Source organism: Enhydra lutris, unplaced genomic scaffold (genome assembly GCF_002288905.1).
Source record: "Enhydra lutris kenyoni isolate GAN:26980312 unplaced genomic scaffold, ASM228890v2 scaffoldscaffold73, whole genome shotgun sequence".
Taxonomy (NCBI): domain Eukaryota; kingdom Metazoa; phylum Chordata; class Mammalia; order Carnivora; family Mustelidae; genus Enhydra; species Enhydra lutris.
The window spans coordinates 1,533,522-1,546,094 of NW_019154157.1; the positions used below are offsets into that span (position 1 = coordinate 1,533,522).

At 44.7% G+C, this 12,573-nt stretch overlaps 1 protein-coding gene across 3 annotated transcripts in view; it reads right to left on the bottom strand.

Annotated features, from left to right (window-relative positions):
* LOC111160011 (DEP domain containing 5) overlaps positions 1 to 12,573 on the bottom strand; it is a 137,305-nt gene that overhangs the window by 26,271 nt on the left and 98,461 nt on the right. For 2 of the 3 annotated variants that reach the window (XM_022522781.1, XM_022522782.1), the window contains exon 29: positions 10,173 to 10,281. In XM_022522781.1, the coding sequence (XP_022378489.1) occupies positions 10,173 to 10,281 (109 nt within the window). Of the gene's footprint in view, positions 1 to 7,022; positions 7,089 to 10,172; positions 10,282 to 12,573 lie in introns of all 3 variants that reach the window. The other variant, XM_022522780.1, reaches the window with a different exon arrangement.

Here is a 12,573-nt window from a genome sequence, read left to right on the forward strand (position 1 = left end):
ATTCTTGTCAAGAATCCATAACTCCACCAGAAGAAAAACATCAAGCCAGCCCAGATTCAGAGGCATTCTACAGGGTATCTAGCCAGGGCTCCTCAAGACTCTCCACATTGTTAAAAAAACAAAAACAAGGAAAGACTGAGAAACTGTCACAAATCAGAGGACAATGGAGAGTCCTAAATGCAACTAAATGCAACTTGGTGCCCCTGGACTAGAGCCTGGAACAGAAAAAGAACATTAACAGAAAAGCTGGTGAAACCCAATAAAGTCTGGTATTTAGTTAATTAAACAAACCAACCCTCATCAGCAACACCAATCCCCAGTCCCATTCCCCTTCCCATACACCTGAAGCCGTAGGAGAAGATGAGGGATGAAGCTCCACCAGGGATGACCTAGAGGTTCGCACCATCCACAACAGGCACCCCCAAGGAACCTCCAACTCGTGTGCCTGTCACAGCCCCACTTTCTGATGCTGGAAGACCATCAGTCACCAGGAAGCTGCCACATCTGCCAGCCCAGCTCTCTAACTGTACCTCGAGGGTGGCAGACAGAACATACTGCTTTGTCTTTTCTGAAGACAAAGTGGGCTAAGTGGCGTTCCTGGTTTCCCCTCACCTGGCTCCTTTAGGGCATTTAGAGGCATCATAAAGGGACCCATGACAGAATCTCATATTCAGAGAGCTTGGGAATAACTCTCAGCCCCATAGCCAGGTTTCCCAAGGTTTATAATATCAGGGAAGGATGGAATATCTTTTATTTTATTTTATTTATTTGACAGAGAGAGAGAGACACAGCAAGAGACGGACAAAAGCAGGGGGCGAGGGTGAGGGAGAAGCAGGCTTCCTGCTCATCAGTGAGCCCAGTGTGGGGCTTGATCCCAGGACTCTGGGATCATGACCTGAGCCAAAGGCAACCACCCAACCACCCAGGTGCCCCTGGAATATCCTTCCAAATCAAACCTCTGCCCCCCTGCCCTCATGGAGCTTGCCATCTGGGTGTGGGAAGGAAAAACAGACAATAGACAAGGAATGCCCATGTTAGGACAGCCCTATGCCTAGGAGGAGCTTGGGATTTCTGATCTCAACTGAACCACATTTTCTCCACAGGTACAGCCTCCCTCTTTCATACGTCCATCCTAGCCCCTGACTCTGAATGGTTATTTATATTTTCATATCTCAGCACCACTCTAAAAAAAAAAAAAGAAAAAGGAAGAGATTATCAACAAATAGACATACAATAAGATCAAATAAATGTATGAGAAAATCCAGTGAACAAGGATAGAAAAAAATGAGGAAAAAGTAAACAAGGGTAGGGAAAAATGTGACATTCTAGAGTATCCATAAGTACTTCAATGGTAACATTTTAAATGTTTAGACCTGTTCCAAGCAATACAGTGACTACTAGCTATTTGTGGCTATTCAAATATAAATTAAAATAAAATGTAAAATTCAGTTCCTCAGTTGCACCAGTCTCTTGTCAAATGCTGTATTGGACAGCACGGATACAGAACACTTCCGCCATGACAGAAAGTTCTAGTGGACAACACTGTTCTACAGCAAAGGTGGCAAATGAAAATATGTATAGGGACTATTGATATATATTGGCACAGCTGGCTATTACCAAAAAAAAAGGAAAGGCCACACTGCTGGGAAGGAAACCAGGACCCACATCTAGGTTATTTTATAATAGAAAACAGAAACCTGTGTATCTGTATGAAATTTCCTGATTTTTAAGTATTTGCAACCACTTCAAGAGTTAAAAATGCACAGCAAGGCTGAACATGTTTTCAGGAGCTGGGAATGAAATGAATGTCCTGCAGGTAAAACTGTGCTCATGGCAAAAGCCTTGCACAGAGATTTCTGATAAGAGCCTGACTGATGGTGAAGAGTTTAGGTGAGGGCAATGGTTGATTAATATGACCCTAAGGTCCTCTGGGGGGAGGGTGGAACTAACCCCCCAAGGACATGAGCCTTTTGTTCACTCTTGTCTCCAAAGAGAGAAAACAGATCAAAGGGTAAAAAGTCCACTTTTGGTCACTGACTCTGACTTCCCTGGGCTCCCACAAGCATGCCAAAAACTGGGGCCCTAACAGCTGTGGCTTCAAAGTGCACTCTGCAACAGCCTAGGGGCCTATGGGAGCATCTCTGGGGCCATCACAGGGCACACCTGCTGGGGACTAGGAGCCTTTTCCAATCCCCCGCATACTTAAGCCAAAATGGTTCCATAGAAAAGAAATTAATTTATCCACAGAAAAGGGTTTTTTTGTTGTTGTTGTTGTTCCATTGTTCAAATAAACATTTTCGTGTCTATCTCCCCCATTAGTGTATCTCAGGCAGTACTTACTGAGCTCCTCCCAAATGCCAGGCAGGGTGTTGAAGAATCAATGGTGAGCAACACAGACATGGCAGCTGCCCTATGGGAGCTTACAGGCCTACAGTCACATGAAGTTGGGCACTAATCAAATCCCAGCCATACAAACACAGAAGTGGAACCAGGAGAAGAGCGGAAAGGAGGGGCATGGGAGCTGTATGAATCTTTAAGATGTAGGATTTGATTAGATGGCTAGGAGTTAATCAGGCACAGAGGGAACAGTGCATGCCAAGGCACTGTGGGTGGAAACCTAGTGCCTACAGCAGTGTGGAAAAAGGCTCTTGTCGTTGGAGTCGAAGAGGATGACATGATGAGGCTGGAAAGGGAGGGAGAGCCTTGATCATGCAGGCCCTTCCAGGCCATCATAAGGATTTTGGCCTTTATCCTAAAGGAAAAAAAGCCACATGTTAAGGACTGAATATGTGCCCCCAAAATTCACATGTTGAAGCCCTAAACCCTATGTGATTATATTTGGGGGTGGGGCCTTTGGGAACTGATTAGGTTTAGATGAGGCCATGAGGGTAAAGTCATGATGGGATTAATGTCTTTGTAAAAAGAGGAGAGACCACAGCTCTCTATATCTGCCACCTGAAGACATAAGAGAAGGCGGCCATCTGCAAGCCAGAAAGAAACCCTCACCAGGAAGCGAATGTGTTGGCACCTTGATTTTGGACTTTTCAGCCTCCAAAACTCGAAGAAGCCAATGCACCCCTTAAGCCCCTAGTCTATGGTGTTCCATTACAGCAAAACCCTGGGCTGGGAAACAGACTGCCAAGAGCCAGGATGGAAGCAAGGAGACCACGCTGGAAGCTCCTTCAGGACCAGCGTGAGAAATGGTCACAGGGACTGGGGGTGGAGGACTGGTGATAGAAAAGGAAGTGAGTCCTTGCTGGGGTGAGCCCCTGAGACCCATGCCTGCTTTGAGAGTAACTGGCTGGGGTCAGAAGATGGGGGAGGGAAGAAAGCCTACCAGCAGCTCAGGCCTCAGGTGGCAGGAGCTTGTCCCCTTGACCATGATATTCCCTCCAGCTCCAAACCACAGACTAAAGATACCGGCTGAATTCTGAGGAAAATTTCATTACCAAGGGCTTCTCATGCCTTCCAAATGCTTGTGTCAGTTTGTGATGATGAAAATCAATTTCCAGAGAGCAGGGCACAGAAAGCACTGTGTAGCTCCATTCCGGTTATCAGATAGAGTGACATGTTCATTATCATTAGAATGATGAATTGGTGGCAAAAAGAACTCGTTTCCAAGGCTGGTGCACAGCCCTGTTACCTGGAACCCTCTGAACATTGCTGTCTGTTTTAATTTTATAGGCACCTTCTTCCCTGAGCAGAGTCAGAGTCTGGGTGATGCCCTCCTACCCCCTTGGCCAGAAAGAACCCCTTGTTGGTAGAAAGCTGTTGTGAAGGGCAAAAATCACAGGCAACATCCTGGCAACTCAGAGCTGGAGGACTTACATTGCGAGGTCCTACAGGGTCATCCCGAATTTCAGAGATAAAAGGCGCAGGAGATGTCACCCAGGGCCAGTGCATTTTTATGCACGCACACACACACACACACTCAGGGAAAACAGCTGATGGCCCGATCAAGCTGGGTCACTACCTGGTACCCTCAGCCCCTGTCCTCCCTCCCCTCTCCCACACACAGATACACGTACGGGGGAATGTACTACGTGGCAGGGTCCAAACTAACCACACAGAAGCTTCATCTCAGTTCCCTTTCAGAGCAAGCCTACAAAGAAAACATGATTAGTCCCATTCTACAGATGAGAAACCTGAGGTTCAGGGAGGTTACTGCAGCTGCCAAAAGGCTCACAACCAGTCTGATGCCAGAGCCTACACACTGTTTTTATTTTATTTTTTTTTAAGATTTTTTAAAAAATCTATTTATTTGACAGAGAAAGAGAGTGTGGCAAGCAGAGGGAGAGGGAGAAGCAGGCTCCCCACTGGGCAGAGAGCCCGATGCAGGGCTCGATCCCCAGACCCCAGGATCACGACCTGAGCTGAAGGCAGATGTCCAACCAACTGAGTCACACAGGTGCTCAGTAGGGAGTGACAGTCTTTTAACACGTAGCACCATTCTCTTAAGGAGCTCATGACCCATTCTTTGCAGTTCCTGGTCTGGGAATTGGGGTGGAGAGCAGAGGCTGCTGGAATGGCAAATAGGCTCTAATAAGCAGCTGTCCGAAATGGACACAGAAACCTGGCACGGTAGGAATCCTATGCTAATCCCAGCCAGTAGCCAGCTGCATCCCATGCAGCCTGCGATATTGTCCCTGCCTCAGGCATTATTAGAAGCGTGTTACCTAGTTTCCAAATATGTAGGGCTCTTCTAGTTATCTAGTTGTCCTTGACCTGTTACTTAACTGCTCAGTGAACAGAAAAATGCTTTATGGGATTTCATTCCCTTGAAGTTGTTGAAAAATGCATATTCTTTATAATCCTCAAAACTACCCTACAAGGAAGATATTTTTATTCAAATGAGGAAACTGAGGCTCAGGAGGTTAATTCACATGCCTAAAGCAGCTCCCCGGTACAGTGCTGAAGACGAAATCTGAAAGGAGCCCTCTGACTCCAGTGCCCCTCTCCACTCTCCACACATCATGGCAGAAAACAAACACAGCAAATTCCATGTTACGTATATTTTAACACAACAATAATAAATAAACCAAACAAAAACAAACTGAGCACAATCTCATTTTGTGTCAGTATAGAGGATCCCTTACTATATATGAGCAGAGACAATCTTTTGATTTATGCGTAAGCTTAACAACACACTTGGTCGGTAATACAAACTTTATTCACGTGCCTCTCCCAACAGCTCATTTTTATACATGATTTCCAACTGTGGGAACTTGTCCATTTTTGTTTCACCTGGAAATCCGCCAAGTGAAGCTGTGTGGACTGCTACATTGTTATGGGACTTATAAAATAATTCCCTTCTGGCTCAGCTGATTTTTCTTATGTTAAATTCTAATCCAAGTCCAAAACTTTTCACAACAGAGTCTCTTGTTAGAAAGTAAAAGGTTAATAAGTCCACCCTGAGTTTGATTTAAACCAAAAATGCAGCGTGCCTCCCACACTCAGAGATCAGAGATTCTTGATTAGAACTCAGAGATCCCCATCGGGATTTGCCCAGGGTAACACAACTCACTGGGAAGAGACAAGCGCAGACCTCTGAAGACCTGCAGAGACAAGCACAGCATCATCTGACCTCTTAAGAAAGGGAAGACTCCAATGCTCATTACCCCCTTTCCCTCCAGGTAAGAGTGCTAAATGGTGCAGGGGCTCAGCCACTCATGACTTGTGTGCCTTTGACCAGGTAATGTATTAAGCCTCAGTATCTTTATCTAGAAAATGGGGTGATAACACCAACACCTCACAGACTGTTGTGAAGACTGCGTGTGCAAAACCCTTTGCACAGTAGCTGGCAGAGTGAGGACTAAATCAATATTGGCTTTCTGAATATCACCAAATAGGGATCCCTTAACCATTGCCTTTGAACCTCCGAAGTCCTGTCCTCTTTAGTCCCCCTCTCTCTGCATAAGCCCTGTCAATTATTTTTTTTTAAGATTTTATTTATTTGCCAAAGAGAGAGAGAGAGAAAGAATGTACAAGCAGGGGGAATGCCAGGCAGAGAGGCAGAGGGAGAAGCAGGCTCCCCGGTGAGCAGGGAGCCCGATGTGGGACTCCATCCCAGGACCCCGGGATCATGACCAGAGCCGAAGGTAGATGCTTAGCCGACTGAGCCACTCAGGCATCCCTAAACCCTCTCAATTCTTGCAAATCTCTGTAACTAAGTCAATTTCGTATACTTAGGGGCCTTGAAAAAGAGCATAGAGTCCGGTTTCCCTTCCCCGAGGTCCTGTCAGAACAGTAGCAGGGGTCACGAGTCAAGCCTGTTGGTCCTGGATTTAAATCCCAGCTCAACCCTGTACTGTGTAAAGCACAACTTCTTTGTCCTTCAATTTCTCCATGTTATCAACTTACGATAAATTAACTCACAGGTTAGGTAGTGAGAATGAGATGAGAGAATACTACGTGTTTGGCACAGAGCAACTAAAGACTGTTTAGTCTTGGAAGGCCTATGGAGGTCTGGTCCAAACCCTTTATTTGGACTCATTTAGTTAAGGGAAGTCCAGAGGCGAGGCGAGCTGCCCAGTGTCACCCATTGTTAAACCTATGATGAAGCATATGCCCTATTAATAAATGTTTGCTGTTTTTGACCACTTTCTGCCACACTGCTATGAATTTCTCAGGTTGCATTAGGAGGAAAAAAGTAAGTGCTCAGTTCTTAAGAAAGCATATTTCACATTGCTTCTATTAGATGGACAAAACACCTGAAAGGGAAGATGCTGCTGATGTGGCAGAGAATTGGTGGCAACTACGTGGCAGAGAGAGGCAGACTCGGGAAACACGAGCATCGAGAGCATCGATGCTGATGGTTCCTCTGCTCTCCCGCATTCATCATTTGCATTCCCTTTTGTCGCCACCAACCCGACAGAAGGGAATGCACACCTCAGGCCAAATTCAATTTCAGCTGCTCTTCAAATTCAATTTCAGCCCAAGTCTATCTGTTCAGAGCTGAGTAGAAGCCTTCTGCTGATGGGACAGGCATGCACGGGCTGCAGAGCCCTCAGAGTTTGACTGACCTGTGGGTAGAAGGCAGACGATGCTGTGCGCGGGCTGCGGACAAACTCCATAAAGAAGGCCCCGTCCTGAAGTCAGAGGAGGAGGAAGCAGCGGTGGCAGCAGCAAATGCAAGGGAGCGAAGGGACGAATGTGGACCCGTGGTGAACCATCAGGGGAAGGAGAGGGGTATGAAAGAAAAAAATAAAAATAAAAACGAGGAGGGAAGGAGAGAAACAAGGGCACATGAGGGGAATGGAGAGGAAACAAAAAGAGAGAGAGAGAAAGCGGGGGGGAGCGATCCACCCAGAAAGACTATATCCAAATGCAAAGCATTAGCAGGAACTCACACCTTCCCAGGCAGAATGTCCCATCTGTGTGGGAGCAAACACAGGGATAGAAGGTGTGTCCAAGCTCCCTGAGGTCTCATCAGAGCCTTGCTTAGATGTTGCACCCTCCCACATAGCTCTGAACTTTCTTCAGACCTATGTCAAGGGAGAGGAAAAGGACACAGAGCTGCTTGGTGAGGAGGTGGGGGAAAGCCTGTAGGGGTCACTTCCTGGCCTCCCACCTGGCTGGGTGACCAGCAGCCCTGTTGGGGAGATACAGAGGTTTGAGGTCTTCAGTTAATAAACACGGCAGCCAGATGGGAGAAAAGGATTCAATGCAGGCAAAGTTGGGATCCAGAAGCAGCAATACCTTCTCCTCCACTGGTTGTATAACAAAATAACCAAGAAGCTGAAATATACAGTGTCAGAAACATAAGCACTCATAGGATGGGAGACTGGAGGTGGGAGAGCTCTCAAGCTGCCTTCCCTGCTGAACCCTAGCCTTGCGGGGTACAGGATTCCATGTATTTGAAACAAAAATGACTTTCCCAAAGACCCCTCCTTCCATCTTTCTTAAAATCAGTAAGTGTCCTCTTGTCCCTTCCAAATACTTTTACTTTTTACACATTATCACTGAAATTCAGAAACGGCACTTGATAAATCTGAAGGTTTGCTTTCTTACAACTTTTCTCCAATTCTCAAAGTAGAATCACTGAACTATGTGAGGGTCCATTTCATCAACACTGCTGCCATTTCCCCATCAACCACTTTGAAGTCAAGTAATAAATCATGGGAATGTGTGGCTGTGGAGATGCAAGTTCAGGGACCGCTCTCCGCTTCCTAACACAGGATGCTGACTGGAGACACTGTTGGCATTTCTGAGTATGTCACCCAGAGGTCTTCCCTTTGACCATCTCATAACACCTTCACTTCCCTTTGATTGCTTGGGGATCTACATAGGCCACAAATGATAACCATCCATGTGGATTTTTAGCATTCATTTGGAAAATGAGAAAAATGTTCTGAACAGCAATCTAATATTTGGCCATTGGTGCATTTTAACCTAACTGGTTGTGGTTCTATAAGTTCTCTACTTCTCAGGCCTGTCCCAGGGACTAGTTCTAATCCTCAAAGATGGCAATAAGTATGGGTAACAGCCAGTGGGCAGCATGCAGGGCACTTATGCAATCTCATTGTTTCATCTGTGTCCCTTCTCTGCTAGAACATAGAGAAGCAGATGGGCTAATGCTACTGAGATTTACGTACATGTGAAAAGATTCTTTCTAGACTGACAGATCATTCCTTATGCAGAGACTGCATATCCTTGGGACTGTACGTAAAGTCACTTCCTAGAGCTGGGTGAGCAAACTACAGCCTGCAGATCTGGCTACTGCTTTATTATAGTCTCTGAGCTAAGGGTGGTTTTTAAAATTTTAAGTGAATATAGAAGTACCTACATTTAAAAAAAAATGCCTACATAATACCCTTGATCTTGCCTCTTGGCTCACAAAGCCTAAAATATTTATTTAGATTTGACAACATCTGGTCTAGAGAATATATAAGCTGCCTATAATCTCAGCTGATACTCTTTCTCAGATTTTAATCCCTCCATCCTCACAGGATATATTTATCCCAAAGAAATAAAGAGATGTGGTCAAATAATTATGTGCAAGGGTGTTGTTTGCAGTATTATTTATAATTGTGATACAGTGCAGAATAACTGTAAAAATTTAAGGAATAATTACTAAAATTCTTTTTAAAAATCAGAAACCATCTACATTTTTAACAAAAAAGTAAGTTATAAATGAAGGTCTATCTATATGATGAAATATTATTTATTTTTTTAAATCATGTTTTGTTTTGTTTTTTTAAAGATTTTATTTATTTATTTGTCAGAGAGAGAGAGAGATCACAAGTGGGCCGAGAGGAAGGCAGAGGCAGAGGGAGAAGCAGGTTCCCTGCCGAGCAAGGAGCCCGATGTGGGACTCGATCCCAGGACGCTGGGATCACGACCTGAGCCGAAGGCAGCCGCTCAACCAACTGAGCCACCCAGGTGTCCCTTAAATCATGTTTTGAAAAAATAGTTAACTGACTAGGACATTTTTAAGATATGGAAGTGAAATTTAAAAATACAAATACATATACAGACTTACAAGTATGCAAGTTGGCCACAGTTTTGAAAAATAAAATACATCTATTGAATCTCCTTCATCTTCTAGTGATAGAGACCAGATAAGACAATGCATAGTCAGCTCACCTTGACTCCCATACCAGATGATCTCACATTCTGAATTTCCCTGAATGAGTAGACAGAACCAAGTGTATCGGTCTTAAAGGATACAAAAAGCCTGACCTATGGAGTTTTATACTTGCTATTCTATATGAGAGGCCCAAGGCCCCACATTTTGATCTTTTCCCCCACAGGATGCCTCCATTTGACTATATTTCTCAGGAGTTTAAGCAAACAGATAGGAATTTCTTTATCAAAGAGTGAGCTCTTATAGGAGCTACCCCACTAGCTTTCTACCTCCTGTCTGGGAGAGCCAAAGACGTAGCTGAAGGAAAACCAGATGGCCAATTTCACAGCTCAAGCCAGATCTTGGGACCTGACCAATATAGTTTAGCCTGACTGTGTTATATCTGCATTTATCTAGCAGCTAACTTCCTCACAACTTCGAGCAGAAACGGTTTCTATAGAAATGGCAATGCTTAAGAGCGTTCACGGTAGAATTCATCCAAATCCTCAGCACGTTCATCCCTGGATTCGAACCACTCTTCATTTTCCTCTCCAATTCGGGTCCCTGAGAGCATGAGGCAGCTCCCTGCTGGAGTGGCCCCCTTTACCTTTCGTGGGCTGTCCACGTAGGTGGGAGTCATGGCAACGTTGCTGCTCTCAGCTGGCTGGGAGGAGCTCTTGGCACCATGCACAGCTGCCTGCTGTTCTCCTAGACACCTGAAAGATGGAAAAACACGCCTTTAGCTTGCTGAAAGGCCCTGGTAATGGGGCCATGTCAGCCAAGATGAAATGAAGACAGGTCAGCTGTCACCTCTGAAATACAGACTTCTGCTTTGTTTCTCTTTCAGGCCCAACACAATACCCTTAACTGCATTCATTTTCCTGAACAATCACCGGTCCCCCAAGGTAAATAAGAAAAGAGCCCAATTTAAGAAGCACTATGGCAGTACCTATTACTCTGAAAAGTGAAGTAACATGGTGTGAGTGGCTCCATCGGAGAACACCATTTTTTTAATCCACTGGGAAGATTTGTTCTATTTGTATTAAATATACCAGCAGAAGCACATTCTGAAAATTAGGGCTGCATTAACGTGGCATAAACTAGATGGGGAAATGCACTGACTCCCCATACATATTGAAGGTTTAGATGTTAATTTTTCAAATGCACACACTTAATATCCTTGCCCCGCCCCCCAGCCACACAAATCTAAAGACACTATCTCATAACCCGAGACAACAATGGTTTCTTAGAACATCTTATCCCTCTCAGCTCTGATGTACATAAAAGCATACTTCCACGTTTATTTTCCTTCATTCTGTACTAAAAATAACTATAAGCTATCATAACTTAAATGTTCCCCCAAATTAGACTGCTTCAACACATCAGTGAATTGTTGTTTGGAAGATTCCAGAAGTCTCATGTTATATATAGTCTTAAATCTTCATTATTATTGCAAAATATACTTCCTGCAGTGGGCACTGTGAGGCACCGCCCAGATCCCTCTGCTGTGGCCTTGCTATCATGGTAGCTGGGCATACTGTCCAGCCAGCTCACCTGTCAGCCCCTACGGGGACAGCCCCAACTGCACAGCAGCCTTGTTCAGGCTCTTGCCACACCACCCCCAGCAGCCCACGAATGATCCATGAAGGAATGTGCAGGTCTGGCCATGTTGGTCCACCTGGGCTCATCTCTGAAGGCTGTTCTAGCTCCAGAGGTGGCCCAAAGCTGTCCCTGGGGCTGTGCTGCACCTGGGCTTCTCCCTCTGTCCACTCTTGCTTCCTCCTCCCTCCCACACATGCTGATCCCACTGACTCTCCTTAATAAACATCCTGCATGGAAAAAAAAAAAAAATCCTGCATGTTAAACTCCATCACAGTCTGCCTCCCCAAGAACCCAGTCTGTAAGACTTCCCTACTCTCAAATTCTGACATGTTTGTTACAGATTGTCAAGTAATCTCATACCAGAGATTAAAAATCAGTTTCCACGGTAACCTGTTACACTTTTTTTTCTAGTTTTTATTATGGAAAAATTTCAAACACAAACACAAGTAAAAGGGCTAAGATAATGAGTCCCTACAAATTATATACTTAGGGCCAATTATGACTCATCTATACCCTTTAGCTACACATCCCATTATTTTGAAGCAAAACTCAAACATATTATTTCACCCATAAGAACTTCAGTATGCACTGTATCCCTAAAAGAAAATAACTTGTGAAAAAACACAACCACAACTCCAATACACTTGAAAATTTTTAATTTTCTAATATCAAGTATTTCCTCAACTATCTCCCAAAAATCACTTGTACAGTTTGTTTGCTCAAAGCAGGTTTCAACTAAGGTCCCTACGTTGCAATAAGTTATGTTTCTTTTTTTTTTTTTTTTAAAGATTTTATTTATTTATTTGACAGGGACAGATCACAAGTAGGCAGAGAGGCAGGCAGAGAGAGAGAGAGAGAGAGAAAGGGAAGCAGGCTCCCTGCTGAGCAGAGAGCCCGATGCGGGACTCGATCCCAGGACCCTGAGATCATGACCTGAGCCGAAGGCAGCGGCTTAACCCACTGAGCCACCCAGGTGCCCCGCAATAAGTTATGTTTCTTAACTCTCTTTTTTTTTTTTTTTTTTTTTAATTTTATTTATTTGTCAGAGAGAGAGGGAGAGAGAGCGAGCACAGGCAGACAGAATGGCAGGCAGAGGCAGAGGGAGAAGCAGGCTCCCCGCCAACCAAGGAGCCCGATGTGGGACTCGATCCCAGGACGCTGGGATCATGACCTGAGCCAAAGGCAGCTGCTTAACCAACTGAGCCACCCAGGCGTCCCTTAACTCTCTTTTAAGGCGTAAGTTCCTCTTCATTTCTCTTTATATCTTTACAATTTATTTATCGAAGAAAGTAGCTCATTTGTCCTGTAAATTCACATAGCCTAGATGGGCTGATTTTCTCCATTTACTGTTTATCATGTTCCTCTGTGCCTTCTACCTCCTGAGAACTAGAAGTTTTATCTAATGG